The 23847-nt window shown below is 42.5% G+C and overlaps 2 protein-coding genes across 3 annotated transcripts; both read right to left on the reverse strand.

The window, feature by feature from the left end:
- Positions 1 to 2979: 2979 nt before the first annotated feature.
- Positions 2980 to 20336, reverse strand: LOC131682404 (glycoprotein-N-acetylgalactosamine 3-beta-galactosyltransferase 1-like). 2 transcript variants are annotated; one of them, XM_058963846.1, is made up of 8 exons: positions 20007 to 20336; positions 19630 to 19758; positions 18448 to 19297; positions 4432 to 4833; positions 4234 to 4372; positions 3833 to 4053; positions 3616 to 3773; positions 2980 to 3552 (listed from the first exon to the last, which is right to left on the reverse strand). In XM_058963846.1, the coding sequence occupies exons 3-8, from the start codon at positions 18464 to 18466 to the stop codon at positions 3259 to 3261; spliced, it is 1233 nt and encodes a 410-aa protein (XP_058819829.1). In that variant the 5' UTR covers positions 18467 to 19297; positions 19630 to 19758; positions 20007 to 20336; the 3' UTR covers positions 2980 to 3258. The 2 variants fall into 2 exon arrangements, with proteins under 2 accessions (XP_058819829.1, XP_058819828.1); XM_058963845.1 differs by lacking the exon at positions 19630 to 19758.
- A 1909-nt stretch (positions 20337 to 22245) lies between these two features.
- LOC131679935 (uncharacterized) lies at positions 22246 to 23847 on the reverse strand. Its single transcript, XM_058960680.1, has one exon. It carries the CDS (start codon positions 23845 to 23847, stop codon positions 22246 to 22248), a length of 1602 nt encoding a protein of 533 aa, XP_058816663.1.

The following is a 23847-nucleotide window of genomic DNA, read 5'->3' on the forward strand; positions in this document are numbered from 1 at the left end:
ATGCAGTCTCGTGTAGGCCTATATGTTTGCTGAACTCACTCGGTAAACTCCTGGAAAGAATTATCCTTGACATGCTGTCGAAACGCATGGAGGCTGATCGCGGACTGTCCAAGATGCAGTTCGGATTACGCATAGTGTCGACAATGGAGGTAATTCGGACAACGCTCCAGAGTGCTGAGAAGGCTTCCAAACAGGAGCTAGAGAAGGAGATCGATACTGCGCCGTATAGTTACGATAGATGTGATGAATCCGTTCAGCAGCTGGGAAGCCATCGCCGCAGCGTTGCACAGAATGACCATGCCAGATCCTGAAGAGCTGCTTCCAGAGTATAGAAGTATAGAAGTCAATGCGAATCACAGCGGACATTCCTCAGGGCTCCCTTCTCGGTCCAACTCTTTGCGGCTGCGCAGGAAATCGTGAGTTTCACGGACGACGTGTCACTAACGGTGATGGGCGAAACACTAGATGAAGTTAAGATGTCGGTGACGAAGACAGTAGACGCTACCGAGAACTGGATGAACAAGATCCAGCTGCTTATAGTTCGCAAAACGGATGTGGACGTGCTGACCAACAGCAGTTGCAAAGCGGTTCAGCGGATGCAGATCACCGTTGGAGGGCACGTGATTGCATCAAAGCGTGCACTGAAACAATTGGGAGTGATAATGGACGACCGGTTGAGCTTCAACAACCAAGGCAACGAACACAATAGCGAGGATCACTCCCAACGTCAGCGGCCCGAGAAGCAGCACAGACATCTGCTATCTAGTGTTTCGTCACTGATACTGCGATATGGGGTTCCTGTCTGAGGTGCAACGCTGAAAACCAAACGGAACCGCGAAATTCTGAACATGATGGCCGCACGGGTCGTGAGAGCCTACAGAACAATATCGTCGGATGCAGTATGCGTTATCGCCTGGATGATCCCCATCTGCATCTCCCTGGCGGAGGAGAGCGAGTGCTACAATCAAAGAAACACCATAAACGTGAGAAAGATGTTGAGGATCGATTTGATGCCGACGTGGTAGCAGGAATGGGATAATACGAAGTAAGGAAGGTGAACTTACCGGCTCATCACAAACTTGCCGACTTGGGTCAATAGAAAACACGAAAAGGTGACCTTCTACCGAAAACCTCTCTTGTCGTATCTTCATCGGTTCGAGCACACAACGTCACCATTGCCGGAGTGTGCGAACTTCGAGGAGACACCGGAGCATGTGGTCTTCGAATGTCCAAGGTTCGAAGCGACGTGGTACTTAAAATGGGAGGACCGGATATCAACCCGGATAATGTAGCCTACAGAATGACAGGCGACGAGGGTAGTGATACAGATCATGAACCTCTTACAGCGAAAATCAACAGCGAGCAACCGTTTCTGGAGAGCAATCACCGCCAGAGAACTCTCCGCAGGGGTAGGTTAGATCCACTGCTGAGGACTAGTCGAGTAGACTGCGACAAAGCATCGAGTATGGGTTATCGGGACGCTAGCGAACCGGAACCCACGCTCCGTCCGTAATCGCCGACCGACCACGGCACCTGGCTGGTTGGCTCGGTTTCGGGAGAGCTACTCTCACTGGGGAATCCTCCGTCGGAGTAGGCTAGGCCCGTCGTCGGGGGCTAGAGCGAGTAGTTCGCGTTCAAGTCGGGAGCTCAATGAAGAAATGGTGCTAAATGGCAGAAGGAAGCCGAAGGACTCAGTAAATTAGACAATCTGAAGTTTGCCGCCAAGATTATTCTCGAAGGGTTATTTTGCAAAATTATTGAAAACTGATAAAACCTATCAATCTATCCTTTGACTCTCTTTTTAGGCAATTGACGTTGTAAATTTTCTAGCAGAATTGTATCGAGCAAAGGTAGGTAAAAATTGTGCAGCTTTTACTGCCCATAAAAGCATAAAAGTCCCATATAATTTGTTGTAGGAAATAAGTTATCTGTTGGATTGTATTCTTTATCACCACTGAATTAGAAATGCATAAATAAGAACTAAGATTACCAGGTTTGTTTTGAAAATGGAGAAAAAATACCAAAACATGGTTGTCTCATCTTGAACAGCGTTTTTCTTGGTTTCCTGATTTTAAATATAGGACTCTTGTGCTTTTCGGGTAGTGTAGCACTGTATCAAAATAGGTTTTTCGTATTTCTTGAACGCATCAGCCTTATGAAAATATTGTATTGAAGTGGACATGAAAGGATTAATTGCAATAACCTCAGTTCTATGAAAATGAAGGGCTAAAGCCCCAACAGTAAGCCTTTGAAGCGAATTCCTGTCATAAATCGAATGTTACAGCTGTTCAATAACGTTGTTTGTAAACAACATGGGCATGCAAATTGTTCATTTGGTCAATAACAGACTTCCTACGCACATCCTCAAGTTTGTACCTCTGTACAAAAATTCGTGCACGCGGTGTGTGACGAATAATCTTACCTCACTCTACGTGACTTTTCTCACCCAATTCTGAAGAGTCACTTCGGGTGACGTGAGACGCCCATTTAACCGCAATGGGGAATCTTACCTCACCCGAGTCGACTCTCAGAATCGGGTGAGAAAAGTCACATTAAGTGAGGTGAGTTTAGTCGTCTCACGTCACACGCCGCGCAGAATAAGGCCGAATATTTTCGTCGCAAATATCAATGTCCGGTTTTTTTATTTCGTCCCACTGTGCGCCGTTTCGCTGTTTTAGGTAATATTTTATTAGCTTGATAGTTTTGATTACTGTTAAAAAGTTCACCAATAAATAATTGCTTTCCAATCCAGAACAATTAAAGCTACTAGATGATGTGACTAGAAACATAAGGCACCGTTTAATCGGTATTGTTTTATGAGGTGATACCTAACAAATAACAATCTGCTGAATAATAAAGCAAAACAACTATATTATGACTAAAACGGAACAACCCGACTAGGAGCATCCTTAAATTTTTAATCCGTTGTTCCTTGCATTGGCCAGGATCAGGTCATCATTACGAACCTACGACATTCAATGTTATTGAAATGTTACTTTATTTTGAGATTCGTTAGATATAATCATATAAGGAATGGGTCGCTTTACACGATACTCACTGACAAAAAAAACTTTGGTATATCTGCCCTAATAGCATTTAATTAATATGGCGCATGAACTTTAGTTTCTTAAATGCCTACAAACACTGTTTTGTACGAGCTAACTCAATATCACTCTTTGCAAATCCTTCATCACATGCATGCACGCTTGTAGTTTGGCTATTCCATCGTAACTACTACTACACAAACTAGGACTCCTACTACTCCAGTAGTACGTTGTTCGACTCTTGCTCATCTTTGGTATTGAGCAGTCGGTTCTGCTGCTCTTCGAGTTCACTGGCGACATTCGATTTTAAACCGACAGGATTCTCGGTGGTCTTACTACGATCATCTGACAGGACCACGTCCGCTAAGGAGAGTTTCTTTGGTAGAGGTTGCGAGTGGGACACAATGCCGTATGGTCGCAAGTGATAGAGCAGATAATCCAGCACATACATTTGGTTGGGTGAGACGTAGTGGAAGGAAATGGCGTTATCCGAGCAGCAGTCTAGACCCTGAATAGATTGTAAGGTTAATATTGCTGTTAATGTTTAAAAGTGTTGCCCTATTTAATTTACCTCGTCAGTTTTATAGTAAATGTATTTCCAATACCAGAAATCTTTATCCACATGATTGGGAATGAGATGATGTTCGGGAACAAAGGGAAAGAATCGCCCTCTGCCTAGAGAGTCGCGTGAATCACCTGCCAGAACTTTTACCACTTCCATGCATTTACCTGCGGCAGAGAAATATATTTTTAATCTATGGTATGTTTAAATTGTTTCTTTAAATTACCCATTTCAACATCTTCAGCGCCATCATTATCCTGTCGACAGTTTTTGTTAGGAATGGCCTCTTCGACGAAGCGTTTAACGGCCACTTTACTCAGTACGTAGCCAGCTCCGCCAGACATGTAACCCTGCTTCACGAATGGCTTGAATTTGCACCCGAAATATATTGGGAAACTCGGCGAGAACGGGTATAACATATATCTGAGGTTTTCTACTACGACGTACCTAAATCATGAAAGAAATGGTTCCCGTTAATAGTAACCGTTTGACCCTGACAAACCATCCATAAATAACGTTAATTTACGTCTACTCTTCATCTATGAAACTGTGGGTATTGGAATATCTTAAACCATCGCAGAAAGAAATTATTTATGGTTGATCCGCCCGCAGCTCATAAGATCTTACGTGTCATCATCAGCCTTAATGAACCAGTCGGCATCATCCAAGTGATGCTGGTAAATGTACTTAAATGCTTCCTTCGTTTTAGCCCACAGGTTGTTTCGCCCTTCCTTGACCGGCAATGCGATAGAGTTCAATAGAGGATCTGTGAATACAATCGAAAGGTCAAATTATGTCCCATTAAAATTTGAATCTATCACACACCCTCTTTCGAGCTCATGAACAGCAACTTGTTGCACCGTGAACCCCACGTCCGTTTGACATGGAGTGCTTTTTTCTTGTGATTGCCAGGATTTGTCATAATCCAACAGAGAACCCGCACCTCTCGTTGCAGCTGATGTGCCAACGAAGAGTTTTCGTGAGCGTGAGCCTCTTCGTGTTCTCCATGGAAACCAACGTCCTGCTCTGGGCCCGCCGCATCCCTCAGCTCATTACCTGTGTGAGGATCACTGACTACCGCCGGAGCTTCCTTCGACGAGTGATAATACTCCGGAATCCACGGTGCTCGACTAGTACTGGAGGTGATGAAGGTAGCGAACATGAAGCCTAATACCGTCCCAAAAATAAGAGTAACCAGTGTTCGCGGGTGGCCATGGTTGCGAGTACCTGGAGAGAAAATAAAATATTATCAGTCGATGATGGGTTTCAATTTAGAACCTCGATATGGTTGTATTTTTTGCATAACGTCAATTCGCTCTGAGCAGTGGGGAAGCAATAAACTTGTGTACACAATTTCAATTATCTGATCATTTAAAATTCATTCGCTACTGCACTTACATACATGTAGTATTGACAGCTTCTATCATACAAAAGCACATATTTGCAATATTTTTCAGTCCATAATTTAGGAGAAAAAAGAGCCAGACCGCCACTTTGTTTGTAAGAAAATGATTCCAAAATATATTCCTGTAATTAGGCTAGAACAAATAATATTGAAAACCATTAACTCAAATTGATATGTTATTGAAAATCAAAGGCTACTCGTCCAAAAATGCAGCGTGTGAAAGTGGATATTTAGAACCGTTCAATTGAGCCCTAAGAACTGCGGCTAATACTCCCAACCGTGAAATCGATTGCCGTAAAATTGCCAAACTGCATCGTACCTTCCCCTTGATAAACTCGTAGCCAAAAGCTGAAAAAGTGAAAGGCTAGTGGCACAACGACCAAAAATGATAACTGGTAATAGAGTGGGATGTAACTTGCATCTTCCGAAAGCAAGGCGATGGAGCAAATCGCATACGACACGAACCCCCCCCCCCCCTTCCATTTCCGATAATACTAAACTCCTCCCGCCCAACCTAAGTATCGATACTGCCACCTTCAGCGAGCGTAGTGACAGTACAGAGCTCAATCGAGTTATGTCATCTACATCAGATCCCTTTATTGAAAATTATCTAAAACTAACCCATGGCAATATAGGGATATTTCTATCCGAAAGTATCCTAACTCGATCGAGAGTTGAACCCTATATCTTTTGAGATTGATCCTACTGGAGCTGCAGAAATTGGTTCCCGGAAAGGCTTCCCGTCAGAATCACTCACTACAATTGCAAACGAGACGGAAAATGTCACCCACTAAGACACTGCCTGAGACCAATTTCAGCGGGCCGTGATTCTGATTGCGATATTGAGTGTACGGTTCAGATATGCGGGTTAGGTCTTTAGGATCGTGTGGGACTGACCGTTTTTTTTGCGCTCTCTTAAGACCGCCATATTATAAGTGTTATAGCGTTCATTAAATGATTAGAGCGTTCTTGTGTTTGCGAAATCTTGGGCGTAGTTGTGCGTGGACGATCGCAATTGCATGTTCGTCTGTATGTATCATCGCGAAGGGCTCGGGCGTTTGCAAGTTAACGTGTTCGATCGTGTGGACGTTTGTATGTTGCGTGTGCTAGTGTGTATAAATTCGATTTCATAACCGTGTTTCTGAGTTCTCCGATATCACTAGAGTTCCCAATCATGACGCTATGGAACATGTTGTTTAGTGTATATGAACGTCAGTTTTTTATTTGTTCAGCTGTTTGGCATGGACCGATGCTACTAGGGTCGAGTATAGAGACTTCGGACGCGACGGATTCACGATCACGCGAGCAGAAGGCAATGCACAGTGGTCGGAAACGCAAAAACGTGAACTTAATTCACTAGAGGCCGAACCATCGAATATATTCACAGGGTGTTGTTCGTATGAATGTTCCCCACAATCTGATAATAATTGAAGTTAGGCATGGCTTACCATGATCGAAGTAAAAAAATTAACTTTTTATATTGACGAAGTAGAAAGTTGGTGTCTTCAACAAAGTTTTAGAAATGCTCATGGTGAAAAATTTTGCTTGTAGGATTAAAGGTTATCGATTTATAAGGCGTTTTCTATGGCAACCCACTTAACCCTTGTGAAGGCAAGCTAAAATCCTAACATTAAAGGGCAAGCCGGGCCTCTCAGGCCCGTCTAAATTTAAGCTTCTTTTTGCCGTTCTCATATAGAAAGGTTATGCAATCGGTCGAAATTTCGACTTTTTAACCGAGACCCGTAGGACCAAATCTCTTATACCATTCGACTCAGTTCGTCGAGATCGTAAAATGTCTGTATGTGTGTGTGTATGTATGTATGTATGGATGCATGTATGTGGCAAACAATCTCACCGATTTTTCTCTGAGGTTGATGGACCGATTTGTACAAATTTAGTCTCAAATGAAAGGTGCAGCCTTCCCATCGGTCGCTATTGATTTTTTTTTATTGATCCGACTTTCGGTTCTGGAGTTACGTTTTGAAGAGTACAATCACACAGCAAATTTCCATAGAAACTGATACCACCATGATGTCCAAATGATGCAATATATATTAAAATATGTGCAACATTACTTGACTTTGCATGTCTAGATCATTAATGACCCACCGAAGGCACTTTGACCACATTGGCCAGCTATGGTGGTTCTTGATGCCTCGGGGGAACTTACCAAGTTCCTAAGATAATGTCATACCTATTTCTCAGCGAATTCTTTACCGATTTTTACAAACTTAGTTTCAAATGAAACGTACAGCATTCCCATTGGTTGCTGTTGAATTTCTAATTGATCCGACTTCCGGTTCCGGAATTACAGGATGATGAGTACGAACACGCAGCAAATCCCGATTTCAGCGTATAAGGCGATGGATGTAAAAAGGTCAATTTTTTTCCAAAAGGGTAGTACTCGGAAGATCACGTCGACTGTCGATTTGGTTCTGAGCTCCATTTCGTTTGAACACGACCAATAAATGTTTCTGGGTTGCTATTAATTTCTTCTGATGCATAACCGGAGTACATATTTAGATTCTTCTCCCCAGTCTGCATCAGATTCATTGTCGGAAGCAATATCATTCGCATCTTCTTCCTCGCTTAGCATATCAGCTTCGGCATCGTCTGCTGTTGAATTTGCTCGAATTTCTTCCATTATTTCAGATTCTTTGAGACGATTGAAAACATGGGCATATCGTTTTATAGCCATTTCAATATTTTTTTGCTTTTAGATCCTACAATTTGAATAATTACGACAACTATAACACAAAGAATAGACAACAAAAATAGACAATAAAGCGGACCCTACACGAGACAAGAATATTGTCAATAAAAATATTGTCAAGACAGCTTCAATACGTCAATCCCATTTGAATCCTACAGAATCAATATTTTCAAAATGTCCTTACACGATCAATATATTGATCAATAATTGGTTTGTTGTCAATATTTCTGCTCGTGTAGGGTCCGCTTAACGACAGAGTTAGGTTATGTTGTATCCAAATAATTGTCAAGTAGACCACAGTGGGTGAAATAAAAGTATTTACCCAAAAAATATGACACACGTCATTATCGTATCCTATTTTTACATTTCTTATAAAAGAAATGTATAGAATTCGCTCAAACTTTCAAGTTTTTTTTCTTATAAGAAAAGGTAAAAAGATAAAATCAATCAAAACATGAAAAAAATTCCTGCTAATATGAAGATGAACTCATCAAAATGTTTTTTTCGGATAAATATTAATGTATAAAACCCGTGGTATTCCTAGTAAATATTGCATGCACACCAGGCCCGGCTTGCCTTTTTGTGCATGTAAAAAATTCAAACATAGCTGCGCATCACTTCATCGATGAAAATTTCACAATTCTTTATTTTTGTTATAGATTTCAAAGCTACTTATCAAAATTTCCATGTCCAAGCTTATACTGCATACACATTTTTTTGTAACTAAAACATTGTAACGTGCCGGGCCTCTGGGACCCGGTTGCCTTTTTGAGGGTTAAATCTAGTTTTTAAAATATAGCTTTTTTCATTGTGACTTTTCGTGCAAACTATGTTCAAGACACGTACCACAGGCCGACATGTGCAGAGATACAAACGGGAATCTTCTCACGGACCAGTGATCCAGAGGTGGCGGCAGCACTACGAAGAACACCTGAACGGCGATGCAGCAGACGACGAGGATGGCACGGTAACGCACCTGGGAGCACGCGCGGAAGACATTACACTACCGGCTCCGGATCTCCAAGAAATCCAGGAGGAGATTAGCCGGCTCAAAAATAATAAAGCCGCTGGGGTTGACCAAATACCAAGCGAGCTACTAAAACACGGTGACGAGCCACTGGCTAAAGCGCTGCACTGGGTGATTACCAAGATTTGGGAGGAGGAGATTTTACCGGAGGAGTGGATGGAAGGGGTCGTGTGTCCTATCTACAAAAAGGGCGACAAGCTGGATTGCTATAATTACCGAGCAATCACCCTGCTGAACGCCGCCTACAAGGTACTCTCCCAAATACTATACCGTCGACTATCACCAATTGCAAGACAGTTCGTGTGGCAGTACCAGACGGGTTTCATGAGCGAACGATCTACCATGGACCAGGTGTTCGCTCTTCGTCAAGTACTGCAGAAATACCGCGAGTACAATGTGCCCACACATTATTTGTTCATCGACTTCAAAGCCGCATACGACACTATCGATCGAGATCAGCTATGGCAGATTATGCACGAGTACGGATTCCCGGACAAACTGACGCGATTAGTGAAGGCGATGATGGATCGGGTGATGTGCGTAGTACGTGTCTCAGGGACGCTCTCGAGTCCCTTCGAATCACGCAGAGGGTTACGGCAAGGTGATGGTCTCTCGTGTCTGTCATTCAACATCGCGCTGGAAGGTGTAATAAGAAGAGCAGGTATCGACACGAGTGGTACGATTTTCACAAAGTCCGTTCAGCTACTTGGCTTCGCCGATGACGTTGATATTATTGCACGAAACTTTGAGAAGATGGAGTAAGCCTACATCAGACTGAAAAGAGAAGCCAAGCGCGTCGGACTTGCCATCAACACGTCGAAGACAAAGTACATGATAGGAAGAGGTTCACGAGAAGAGAATGAGAACCGCCCGCTTCGAGTTTGCATCGGTGGCGACGAAATCGAGGTGGTTGAAGAGTTCGTGTACTTGGGCTCACTGGTGACCGCCGACAATGATACCAGCAGAGAGATTCGTAGACGCATCGTGGCAGGAAATCGTGCTTACTTTGGCCTCCGCAAGACACTTCGGTCGAACAGAGTTCGCCGTCGTACGAAGTTGACCATCTACAAGACGCTGATTAGACCGGTAGTTCTCTACGGGCACGAGACCTGGACCATGCTCGTGGAGGACCAACGCGCACTTGGTGTCTTCGAACGGAAAGTGCTGCGTACCATCTACGGTGGAGTGCAGATGGAAGACGGCACATGGAGACGGCGAATGAACCATGAGTTGCATCAGCTGTTGGGGGAGCCGCCCATCTGTCATTCCGCGAAAATCGGACAACTACGGTGGGCCGGGCACGTAGCCAGAATGTCGGACAATAGCCCGGTGAAAACGGTTCTCAATTGCAATCCGACCGGTACAAGAAGACGTGGCGCGCAGCGAGCACGATGGATCGACCAGGTGGAAGACGATTTGCGGACCCTTCGCAGACTGCGTGGCTGGCGACGCGCGGCCATGGACCGAGTGGAATGGAAAAATCTTTTGTATACGGCACAGGCCACTTCGGCCTTAATCTGTTAATAAATAAATAAATAAATAAATAAATAAATAAATAAATAAATAAATAAATATGTTCAAGACAAATGTGTAGGTATCAAAACTACATAATATTGACGAAGACTGTATCTAAAAATACTAATTGGTTTCAAAGTTATTAAGGATTTTTACATTTTTTACACCAACTTCAACTACATATAAGAAAGTAAGGTGCAAACCAAAATGCACGAACAGGCACGTTTTTGACTGTCTAAACCATGCACAATAAAGCTAAGAAGGTTTTCTTCACTATGAGCATTTCTAAAACTTTGTTGAAGACACCAACTTTCTACTTCGTCAGCATAAAAAGTTAAATTAGATTTAGTACAAAACCGGTTTGAATCCACCTAGTGGTGCAATTATGACTTTCTGTATTGTGCCTTCCTTTGGCTATTTAAGGACATGCTGAACAGAGCCAGGTGGCAGCTAAAATGGCCGCCGTCGTTTCTGCTTCTTCTTTTTATTTCATCGTCAAAATCAAAACATTGCATTGGCGCGCAAGGCAAAATCTTTTGTAACTTGAATGTCTTATATCAGATTGTTTAGAAATTGTATCACTGTATGCAGGCATGTTAGCACAAGCTGATGAATAGATTCTCTTCACGGAATTTTGATTCGTTTGGGAAATTTGTACCTTTTTATTTTTCAAAACAAATGAAACACGTGGTGCAAAAATCAGTCAGCTGATTGCTGAACGATACGCTTGTGTGCGTGCCATCTCATATCGGTAGAGTACTTTCTAACCGCACACAGATGCTGCACGTAACCCGAACATAGCCGAACATAACCGAACCTTTGTTGTTATTTTGGCATCGCTTCACCTTAAGACTAAGAGAAACGAAAGAAATGAAATTGAAAGACGAATAGGTATTCTAGAGCGAATCAGTTACAAACTTAGAACAGAAACTAGGACCAGGCAGGCCCATATGGACTTGGTCGAAAAAATATGAAGAATCCTTTGCCTTCTGCTAAGTAGAAGTTAAGCGTTGCACCCAAGTCTACCGCATGGTCTGTGATAGAACAAAACTCATCATCATGTTATACCGCCGGCGCCAACAAAAGAAACTTCACAAATTCAGTTCCTGCAAAACCACTTCGGGTTGCAGTCTCAAAGATTTTCCGCTTGCTGTTCCGCAGTCAAGAACGAATTCTACGTCGATGATTTACTGTTTCGATTCTCCTGAGGAATCAACAGAAGCATCTAATGAAACGTCGCACAGCAGCTTTCGCAGCAAGCGTCAGCACGTTTCGTTCGTTATCAATGGTCTTCGAATCACCCAGACATGCTCGCACCATTTCCCGATGACTATCGAGAGAAGTCAGCGATCCTAGAATTAGATCGCTCTGCGCCAGTAAAGACACTCGGCTTACAGTGGAAGCCAGGATCCGGCGAGTTTCTCTCCAAGATTCCAGAGTGGCCTGAGCGACCAACATCGACCAAGTGAATTATTCTATCACACGTTTGCAGCTTATTCGATCCGCTGGGACTCATAGATCTAGTAGTAGTTCTCGCTAAGATGCTTATCCAGACACTTTGGGGGTCGTAACATTAGATGGGATAATCTGATACCACACGATCTTCACGATAAATGGACTGAGATTGCTCTTCAGCTTCCTATTCTCAAAATTCTCACAACTCCTTGTTTTGTACTCACTAATAATGTTGCATCCCTTCAATTACATGATTTCACTGACGCATCGCAGCTTGCCTATGGCGCTTGCATCTACTTGAGATCTGTTTCCAGCTCCAGTATGATAACGTCGTGCTTGATGGCTGCTAAGTCTCGAATTGCCCCCTTGGAAAAACGTCGGCCCATGCATGCTCGACTAGAGTTATGGTCAACGCTGCTCCTGGCAAATATGCAGAGAAAGGTCGTAGACTGTCTGGAGGTTCATTCCTGGTCTGATTCTACGATCACTCTCCAGTTGATTTCGAGTCAGCCTTCGTCACAGCTTTGTAGCCAACCGTGCTGCGGAGATCCAACAACTTACTGAATCCGTTGCTTGGCTTCACATTTCCACCGCAGACCATCCAGCTGACTGCATTTCACGAGGTGTTTTACCGGCATCCACTGTCGGAAATTTGTTGTGGCCCTCAATGGTTTCTCGAATCTCATCAGATTGTGGCCGGAAACAGTACATTTATGGAGATCAAAGTTACCAGTAATATCAGCCATCTGTACAACACCTGTTGACACTTGGATTCGGGAACACCTCGAAGGCCACGTATCACTTTCGACGATTCATAAATAACTGCAAATTAAAAAGGGATAATCGATTTTGTCCGGAGAAAGCTAATAGCTAATATTATCAATCTCCTAGCGGACCACAGCTTTATCTGTTGTTAATCATTTCTTACGACAAGGAAACAACAGAAACCCAGCGGATCAATTCAGTTGCTGAAATACTTTGAGAGATTTCAGCCCGCCGGATACACGGCACTTATCCAGTTGATCCAAGAGAAATTAAGTTCAAAAACTTTAGTAATCATTCAACCCATTAGCAGAAGCTGAACAAGGCTTCTTTGAAAACTAGCTCGATATTCTCCTTGGAAGACTCGATACCCAGATTTACAACCCAAACGCAAAAATTTTCAGTGAAACCTTGAAATAAGTTTTGCAAATCTTTAACTCAGTGACAAAACAATGTCTTCATCTATAATTAGCGTGTTTCGAGTTGGCAAGATATTTATCAACGCTAATCACGGCAAAAAATGTGAACAAGAGGGCTTAAACAAAAACATCTTTGAAGACCGATACAGCCGATTCGGAAACAGCTGTATCGCTATCTGAAAAGTGTATGTACTGACAACAACAACAGCGCAAGGGAACCGTTCGTCTTCTTGCCCTCAACGAAAGACAAATTAAATTTCTGATAACAAGCCGTTTTTTATCCTAAGTTGGTTAGATCTAGTAAAATATTTCAATTGACCGATACGAATTGTGGTCGCAAGCTGATTATCCCGGTTTATCTGAACTCTAAACTCAAGTGTCAACTCTGTGCAGCACCAGACAGGTTTTTCAACAAATTGAGTTTGATTCTGCCTTGCCTAAGAGCATTATTTTTGAATGAAATTAGTGCACCTGAGGAATTGTCAACAAATATGAGTCAATTGTGTAATTCCCGGCGGCACGCCACGCCTAATTTTCTGCATATCAACGAACTACGAATATTTCTTCTCGCAAAGTCTAAAGTTTATCGCTTCGAATATTCTTCATTTTCGTTTGTTGTACTTCGATTCCACATAACCAAAACAGTTAGGTAGTCATCAATTCGAAGGATTACAATCGTCGTTTCGTTTGCAAAACGATTTCGGGATCTGCACCGAAATGAACGGTACAGGTCCTCTTTTGATCATAACATTAGCTGTTCTCTCTTTTAGTTCAATATCTGGCCCAATATAATCTGTAATTCTTTATCAGCCTTGCGATGTCAGCAAGATTGTACACTTCATTTGCATGTTTGTACATACCAACTATCAACGCAGTCGCTTTTATCTAACGGTTATTATCGTTATCGCCTGTCACCCGGACCCAAGTCACCAGTGTTCCAAATATATGCACTCGGCAGCAACCTCATACTGCAAACATTTCTACCTCGGAATCAACAACGTTCAACTCCAATGGTGTCCTATGTCGTCCGGAAGCCAAAAAGCATTTGAGATGCTAATACCATTGCTTTGCATACCAAATCTTTGTAGCGGCGAGCGCTCTTAAACAACAAATCAGGAATTGCCGCGCTCTGCTTCAACACATCATACGTCACAACCGAGTCGGATATCTCCCTGGTTATTCTGATACTTGATTTTTATTCATCTAGCATCATTCGAATCAGCATGTCTATTGAAAACCCATATTCTAAACTTCGAAATACCTGATTCTGGCACGAAAATCTGACTTCAATTTGCATGAATAGCTCAGTATAGATATCCTGACAACTTCTTCGAAAATATTCCAAATGTTCGGAGTTGGTTAAATCGGTTATCGGTAGTAGAAAGTTCAGTCACAGACTAACAGACATAACACTCGAAAACAATGCTTCGCTCGTTTTAACGGTCATTTTAAATATATTTGTAGTTGGGACTGTGGCCACATTTGCAATTAAGGCGCCACTTACATATCGACAAGAATATGAGGGATAGACCACTAGTGAAAAATTGTTCCCAAACCTGAGGGGTAACCCACTACCCAATGAGTGTTTGGGACCGTCAATAAAAGGTGGAGCTAGTGTTCTGCAAAAATTGCCGGATCGATATTTTTTGAGAGAATTCCTTCATAGTGTTATTTCTATTTGTCTGTGGTTCAGTTATAGGATATGACAATATCCTGGGAATGTTTATACCAATGAAGAAATTATATACGTTTGCAACCAAGAGAAAACATAGCTTGATTGGCTCAAAACGGGTTGATCAACTTTTACTATTTGTCTTGGCGACAACCTTACACCGTACATTCTACGAAGTTACGTTGACCTGTAGATTTTTGTTGAACTGTTTAATTTGAAAGTGGTAGAGTGGATACCATTCCAATATTTTTCGGAATTGTGGCTTATTACTACTTAAATGCATCAACCGAATCCGGCTCGAATGATATCAGAATCGAATTGAACTAAACATGCAATATATGTTGGCTTTTGGAGTTCGCAAGATGTATTCCTGAAATGTAATGTAAACGTAAATTCGATAGAAAAAATCGAATACGTATTATTTTTACTAAACTTCCGTAGACTTCTGAAGAAGTCGTAAAAATTCCGTAGATTCCACGAGTTAGTCGTAGATCCGTAGAAAGGACATAAAAATCCGTAGGTTTGGCCACCCTGTATAGCAAACTGCATATTGCATTAACTCATCAGCTTAATCAAAACTCCTTTTTTGCGGGACATCACGCAGGACAAGTAGGGGTTCGCTCAGAAACACAAATGATGTTTTATGGAGCTAACGTCAATCCAGCGCTAGCTCAGTCCTGTCACTAAGCTATGGTCGGATTCTGAAGAGAAGTCGAAATGAAAATTTAGCAGAAAACAGTCGATTGACAGTTAAGAGCAATGAGCGGGCATAGCAAAACGCCTACGAGAAGCCGGAACTGTGGTTTGTGAAGATGATACAGGCGGAGTGTTTGTCGATGAGTTGGAGTTGCACGGATCTCCCAGTGAACCAATGGCTGGTGCTTCGGAAGTTAAGGCCGCTCTACACGCTGGTTGATCAAAACGGACTGATTCGAACGGAGGACAGAGCCGAGAGAGCAGATGTGCTGCCATTCGATCAACATTTTCAAACGATTTTGGAATAGTCCGGCAGGTGTTGTAGTTTGACCTATGCTGTTAGGCTCACCGTAGTCGACATCGAGTAGTACGAATAACCCCATCGCATCTTCGCCCGGGTTCATGTTATTTGGGCACATAATGTCACTATCGGACGACGAAGGCTTAGTAACCCGTGCAGTGCATTGGCTTACGGACTAACTACACAATTGCGTAAGACGGTAATTTACTGGTCTATTGGGCACAGAGGTTGACCAATTGAGCTTCTGTCTAACAGTGGAACGAACTTGCGAGGGACCAGCGAGGAACTAGTGGGAGTTGTTCAAGATGTTGGGCGAATCAAACTCAGTTTTGCTCTTTTAGAAGATAGTTGACGGATGAAATTCTGAAGATGGCAGTTGAAGAGACGCAAGTCATGATAAACTCTCGTATCAGCCGAGTGTGAATCTTCTCATGCCTCATCCAGTGGTAGCGCTTCGAGGCGTGTGCGTAGTTGAATCAAGGAGTACTATTCTTTGCTAAATCGGAGGGCTAGTCGAAGGTAAAAACCGAAATCGCAGGATCCGCGAAGTGACAGAGGATGTCATCGTGTATGAAGATGGACGTATTCGGTAAGGCTGCGCACAGATAGCGGACGATACAGGTGACCAACAGCAAAAGTGACCATGATGTACTCCGGTAACTCAAAACCGGATGCACCTTCCGGGACAGGGTTTCAGATCGGGACTGTTTTGGCACCACAAGGGCTGCGAAATGGTGAGTTGACAACAGGGAAGGGGCGACCAACACGGCTCTGGTCTTTACAAGTCGCGACTTCATGCTTTCGCGGGTCTAACGGTGACAAAAGACCGCCAGCTGAGTTGTGTACTTAGCTGCTGGCGCAACCTGGGCAATGATGTAATTCTGACATTAGCAAGAGTGAGGAGGTGCAAACCGCGAGCGTCTGATCACCAGGAGGTGGGGCTCTAACAGCATCTGCCTGGCATTCAGCGGCTGAAACTCGAAACACTATATCGCGCCAGCTATACCTAAGGTGGCAGTCCCACCAACGCAATGCAACCCCGGTAATGTGGCTTACTGCAGTTTTGAACTACCACTAAAACTGGAGAAGAAAGAAAAAGAAAACGTTATTTTTGGCAACCGATCCGGCAGCGAAATAAGGACTATGATTGGAAGCTCGGTACCTGGAATGTCAGGACCTTAAATTAACCTGGACGAGTGAGCCTTCTGCCTCGTGAGCTGCAAAAGGTTGGATTGAACGTGGCCGCAATTCAGAAAGCCCGGGGGCCTAGAACCGGAGGACGTGAATTCAGAGCCGTGGATCCCACAACGAACATTGCATTCAAATATAACATCTATCACAGTGGCGGCGAAAAAGCGGAGAATGGAGTTGGCTTCGTAGTGATGGGCAAGCAGATGAAGAGACTGATGAGGTGGAAACCCATTAGCGCTTGATCTGTGTATTGAGGATAGGGGGAACATTCTTCAATTCCGATGACGAAGAAAGCGTTTTATGAGTGCCTTGACCCAAAGCATGACGTAAAAGTAGTATTTGGAGATGCTAATGCTAAAGTCGGTATAGAGGTAGGGAAAAACTTTACTCCGCTACCAACGGCAACGGCCTGCGGCTATTGAACCAGTTGCACGAAAGAATATCCGAAAGCACACCTGGAGACACCCAAATGGTGTGATTTGCAACCAGATAAACCATGTTCTGGTGGATGGACTGCATTTCTCGGATGTTATCGATGTGCGGACATTCATAGGTCCGAACTTTGACACTGATCTCTATCTCGTTGTCAGTAAGTTTTGAGCACAGTTGTCAACACTAATGAACGAAAGATCACAGCGAACGATGCATTTCAATATTCAGCAATTGTCAGCGAAAAGAGTATCATCCGAATACCGCCGAAAGCTAGATGAACAGATTAGTGAAATCAACGTGAGTGATAACATCAACGATCTATGGGAGTCAATACATGGAGCGGTGAGCACAACAGCAGGAGAAGAGATAGGCACTGCGCAAAAACGACCTAGGGCTGGTTAGTTCAATATGGAGTGTCGGAAGTTGACAGACGAAAAGAACGTCGCCAGAAGCAGAATGTTGGTATCAGGTACCCGGTTTAACAGAGTACGGTACAAGGAAGCAAGAGCAGCCGAGAAACGAACTCACCACAGAAAGAAAAAAAAACAGTACGAAGAACAAGTTATTACTGAGGCGCCAGAATGCATGGAACAGTTTCATATGCGGATATGCGGAGGTTTTATGAAACTGTCAATGGCGTGCGGAGAAAAACAGCGCCATGTCCCATCATGTGCAACGACCAAGAAGGTAATTTGCTGACAGATAAAACAAAAGTGGCTGCCAGGTGGAAGAATCACTTTGAGACTTTATTGAACAGTGGAAACGAAGGAGTACATAATAAATATTAGCGATGACGGACAAGCTGTGGAGCAGCCTACACGAGATGAGGTTAGAAAAGCTATCATGAAGCCGAAAACAACAAAGCCGCGGAGGTGGATCAGCTCCCGGGTGAACTTCTTAAACGCCAACCAACTAAAACACAAAGCGAACACACATCATAACTCATACCGAGATAAGCTGCGACATTCTGTTTTGACCTTTCTGGCATTTTTCAAGCAAAGCAAAAAATGTAGGCCGTAGAGGGTAAAGAATCGAAAAATATCCAAACATTGTTCCTGAATAGAATTTTAGAGTAACCTCAATAAACTAAAACAAAAATTCGAAATGTAGAGTTATGTTGGAAATTCTGAAATAGGAAAACTAAAATTAACGGAGTTCAACCACATCAAAATTTCAACAAATAATTATCCACATAACTAATTTTCTAACGAACGGACGGCAACTACAACCCACAATAGTCCCAATCAACTTACCCATCTCTGTTAGCTTCATGATTACAGAGTTGTTTCCTCGGTCTCCCGCTGTGATGCTTGTGTGATGCTGTTTACCGACGAACAGCTATTACAGTAATTAGAATTGTATCCCGCACTTCAAATCTTGTTTCCATTTGTTCACAACACAAATCTCACTTAGATTTCTATGACTATCACTAACATTTCTTTCACAGTTGCACCGAGCAAGAGGTTCATAATCGAGATTGCTCAAAATTGTCGTTTATTTCCAAGATTTCTCTTGAAATATAATTTATAGCGTACCGTGGCACAGGAGGTTCTCAAAAGTTCGTTTCAGCTTGAGCTAAATCTCATCCGAATAGTCACGTGGTCGAGACGCAAGTCGTACAACGAAACTATTTCCGTTCCGGAAGTCAGCGAATCAGTGCTGACCAAACTTAGCTTATCTTTTGCTTTCGATTACTGCATGTACATACAGGAAAATCATGAGTTGGGACTGTTCGCTTTTTTTACAATTACTCTCATCATAAATCACTTTTCGCGGTTCTTTGTTCTACTTTTGTTTGGCGCATTGTTGTTGGTGTTGTCTGCAATGGTGATACGTTACGGTTCGTTTACCACTGGCGATCCGGTGCTACCATTTCGGGACTGCAAGAATCCACTCAGCGCGGTGGTGTGATGTTGAGTCGAGTACATCGTTTACTGTTTGCTATTGTTATTCAAAATGCATTGGGGTTTTTCACCAGTTCCTTCCGTAGTACATATTGTACACCTGTAGTAGCGCACTGAAGAGAGTGTTGAGTATCGCGTTGTAATTCGTTGCAATTTTTATCGGCTAATGAGTATTTTTGTGAGTAGACTATTCAATTTCCTAAAAAAACAGAATATTTACTGATTAGTTACTAAGATAATTTACTATTCCGTCGAAATATTATTAGTGCATAAGTTTTCCATGTTTGTGTTGAACTTTTAAAAATCAAACTCAAATTTCTAAAAAATAATTAGGATGGTCGTGTTTCTGAATTTATTGAAACGATCCACTTCGTAATTATGCATTAAATTTGTTACGCAAATTAGCATTTAAGAAGCCGATGAGATAAAGAGAAATAACTGATATCTTCTAAAACATTATTCTAACTAGAGAATGTTCTCACCACTAATTTTTTGCTTTACTTTCTACATTTTACAAATTTTTATATTTACCTATCTAATGCTTCATATTTTTCTGATTGTTTAGAACGAGACTGTACGGTACACAACGGAAGAGCTTCAATGCATCTGTCAATAATTATTCTACATGATATGTACTTCAACTATGTATAGTATACGGCACTGAAACAAAATGCAACGCATAAGACACGTTCTTAGAGAAGTTAGGCCATTTACTCATGTTCAAAATCCAACAAAACTGTTCAATGATCCACCAACATTTGCCAATTACTAAAGGCTTCAGCCACTAAACATAATGAATCTTTTCATAAAAACTCAGAACACAAATTTTAATCTTGATAACAGGCTTGGGTTACGATTTAAAATTGCGTTTAGGTATGTATCATGCAGCATATTTTTAAAATACTTACAGATCTGGTTTGTATCCGAGAGCAAAGCTAGCAAGTTCGAACAGCTAGCACCTAACTAGATTGATGATGCCGAGCCAGAGGTACAGAATCATGACCGGAAGTTGTTCAAACCGATGAAAACGGCACGATTCCATGCACAAACTTCATCGCTTCGTATAGAATACATCCGGAGTACACCGCACGTGACATTGAGCACTTCAAACAAGAACGGCTTCACGAAATACGGCTGTAATTTATAAGAGTTTTTGCACCTCCATAGAACGATCAGTTGATAGCAATCAGCTCCCGAAAAACTGATAGCAAAAATAGGACGGAAAATAATGATTGATAATCATCAACAGAACAAAAAAAATCTGACAGATAATTGTGTTGGAAACCGACAGCCAAAGTCGAAAAGTAGTACTAGATTGAAATGTATGAACTACACTGAAAATCTGAACTAATGTCATTTTCGTTTTGGACAGTGCACTACCCGAAAAGAATTTTACACTAACATTTACCCTACAATCATAGAACAATAGATATCTTAGTTACTACTGTTTCAACATTAGTCTGTACACGCTGACGAAGTCGATTAGCAGGTCGACATAAATTGACTTTAACTGTGTGACGTGTTTACAAACATTGCTTCACAGTTTAATGGCAGTGATGGTAAACACAGCTCACAGTAAAAATTATTATTTATGTCGACTTCGTCTGCGTGCACAGCGTAATTGTGCGCCGCAGAGTTTTACTGTTCAGCAAAAAACTGAAACATTAAGTTCACATTAATTTTTTTCTATGCTCGAGAAAAAATGTATGGAAACAAATCGATTTTTTAAATATTAAGATGCATAACCGCCACCCTTTTTTACTGTAAAAGTCGATAATACATTGAAATTAACTGTGGAAGTTTATTGTTTTTGTAATGCAGCATAACAGTAGAATTTACTGTTAGTTATTGTAAAATTACAGCACTGTCACAGTGAAAATCATGGTTTTGTTTCAGTACATTTCGATTCAGGTATATCAGTGTAATCGGTGCTACATTCAAACTATCTTTCACGCAGAAGAAGAATCAGTAAGAATAAACAAATATTGGTTTTAATTAACAATTTTCTCGTTTGATCGTGACAAACAAGATTCAGGTTTGATTTAATCAATACTGTTGCTTGAAATTACCAACAAATTCATTTGTTAGCTTTTCAATAGTTAAAACAAATATTTCGTATGAATCAACAAAATCATGATAAGTTTAACCTAACTACCAGATTCGAAGAAACAAAAAAATATATTTAGTACTAACCAAAGGAGAGAACAACTCAAATTTAGTTGAAATCAAACAAAGATTCGGTTGGTTTTTAACAAAGTGAACAGTTAGATCTGGGTCATTCCACGCGAAGTGATCAAAAAAAGATGCAAACTTGAAATCGACATTCACGGATTTGAACCAAATTTGGAGGAATTGTTCATCTAGGGCCAATATATGAAAACCCAAATTTTTGTGTCAATTTAACCACCCCTCGGGTCGTGGGAGCACCCCCGTTTTGGCAAATTGCCAAAACCCTTGATTTTCTTTTGATCATATCTCCGGTTCTATTTACTCTAGAATCAAACCACAAGATGGCTTTTGAAGAAAATTGTTCAAGGAATCCAGAAAAAATATTATTTTTTGCCGGCAGTGATGCCAACTATGCGATTTTTTCAGTTAAATATTAAAAGTTAATTTTTCTCTCAATACATATATTTTAATTTTGAAAATTTTAATGCCATCGCGTTCCTCAGACATTTTTATATAAAAAACACTGTTCGGACGGCAGGCGAAAACAAGATTTTTGAAAATCCGCCCTTTTTTTTACTGTGCAGATCAAAAATTGTTTGTTCTCCTTACTTTACAGCTTCCTCTTTTCCTTCCTCTATCGCTGTCTATCGCAATTTATTTCGTTTTATCTCGGAATTGATAATCTCAACTGTACCGTTCGTATTTGTCCAGTGTTTGCCTCCGCGTATGTATTCTGGATCTTAGTACAGCTTAATCTTTAATCTATCCACTATCCGAATAATTTCCTTGCTCACAACTTCTAATTTCTTATTCCAACGTATTTTACTATTCTACTACTATCACTTTCAAAATGGTGTTTTTCTATCCTACTTTCCTTCTTATGTTGTTTGTTTACTTATGTTGTCTGACAGTTCCCTCGCACTACATTCGTGATGCACTTCGTCGTCTGTCAGCATGACAACAAATTTTTTGCATCTGTCAATTCGACACGGGTGCAATGGTGCAACTGCCAGTGATGCCAGAACATTCCCCGGCCCGTAACCCTGTACCGGAGCTCGCATCCGGTTCAGAGTTACCAAACTCCATCACGGCTAGTTTTGCTGTTGCTCGCCTATATCGTCCACTGTTGGTGCGTACCCAGGCCTGCCGAATTCGTCCATCACCGGACACGATGACCTCCTCTATCACCCCGCGGATCCAGCACTTCCGGTTGCTACCTTCTACCACATAAACTAAGTCTCCTATTCTTAATGGTCTCGACTCACCAAACCACTTTGTCCTCTGGTTCAGCGAAGGAATGTACTCCTTGACCCAACGTTCCCACAAAATTCTGGCCAACTGCTGCGATCGCTGGAACGCGTCTCGAAGTGCTGCTGCTGGATGAGGTGGGGGAAGATTCACGCTAGGCTGATTTGGGGAGAGTCCCCGCAAAAAGTGGTTTGGAGTGAGTGCCTCCGCTTCGTCACACTCTTGAGACACGTACGTTAGCGGGCGAGAATTGATCATGTCTTCCGCTTCCACCACTACTGTCTGCAAAATTTCGTCCGTCAACCGTCTCCCATCATCAAGCGCCACGAATGCCTCCTTAACCGACCGAACGAGACGCTCCCATACTCCTCCCATGTGAGGAGCCAAAGGGGGGTTGAACGTCCACTTCGTTCTCGCGCTAGTCAGCTGATCCGCACAATCTTCTCCTATTTCTCGAACAACTCCTTCCAGTTCCTTACTGGCTCCTAGGAAGTTCGTCCCATTGTCGGACAGAAACTCCATCGGCCAACCTCGCCGACCAATGAACCGGTGAATCGCCATCAAGCACGACTGCGTAGTCAGTCCGTGAGCCACCTCCAGGTGCACCGCGCGGGTTGCCAAGCAGGTGAACAATGCGACCCATCTCTTCTCCGTTCGGCGTCCTACAGTAACAGCAAATGGGCCCAAATAATCCACACCTGTGTAACTAAAGGGACGAAGATTCGGTGTTAACCGCTGCACTGGTAGCGGAGCCATTCGTGGAACTCGAGGCCGACTTCGATGGACCTTACACCATACGCAAGACGACGACACCTTCCGGACTACTGCGTCAAGCTGCGGAATGTAGAACAACTGCTTCAGCTCGTTCTTCACCGCCTGTCGATATCCGTGACCGCTCTTCTCGTGGTAATGCTGAACAATCAGCTGCGTGATTTTATGCAGATGTGGCAGGATCGTTGGAAAACGTAGATCGAATGACAGCAACTCTGCTTTCTCTGCTCTCCCCTCCATTCGAATCAGCCCGTTTTCGTCAATCAGCGGAGTAAGTTTGTAGAGTGCACTGGACTTCTCGATCGACAGCCATTGGCTCACCGGCCGATCCTTATTCCTGACCAGTACCTTCAACTCATCGATGAAACACTCCGCCTGTGCCATCTTCATCAGCCATAGTTCCGCCTTCTCGTACTCACTTTGCTGTAGCGCCACACGTACTGACGCAGCTGCCGTCGGTTGTAGTACTCTGCTCTGTCTGCTCGTTGCTTTTAGCGTCTCAATCGGCTGTTTTTTGCTCTTTCGTCTACAGTTCGACACGAACCGGATTACGCACGCCAT

The sequence above is a fragment of the Topomyia yanbarensis genome, chromosome 2, assembly GCF_030247195.1.
Source record: "Topomyia yanbarensis strain Yona2022 chromosome 2, ASM3024719v1, whole genome shotgun sequence".
Lineage (NCBI taxonomy): Eukaryota > Metazoa > Arthropoda > Insecta > Diptera > Culicidae > Topomyia > Topomyia yanbarensis.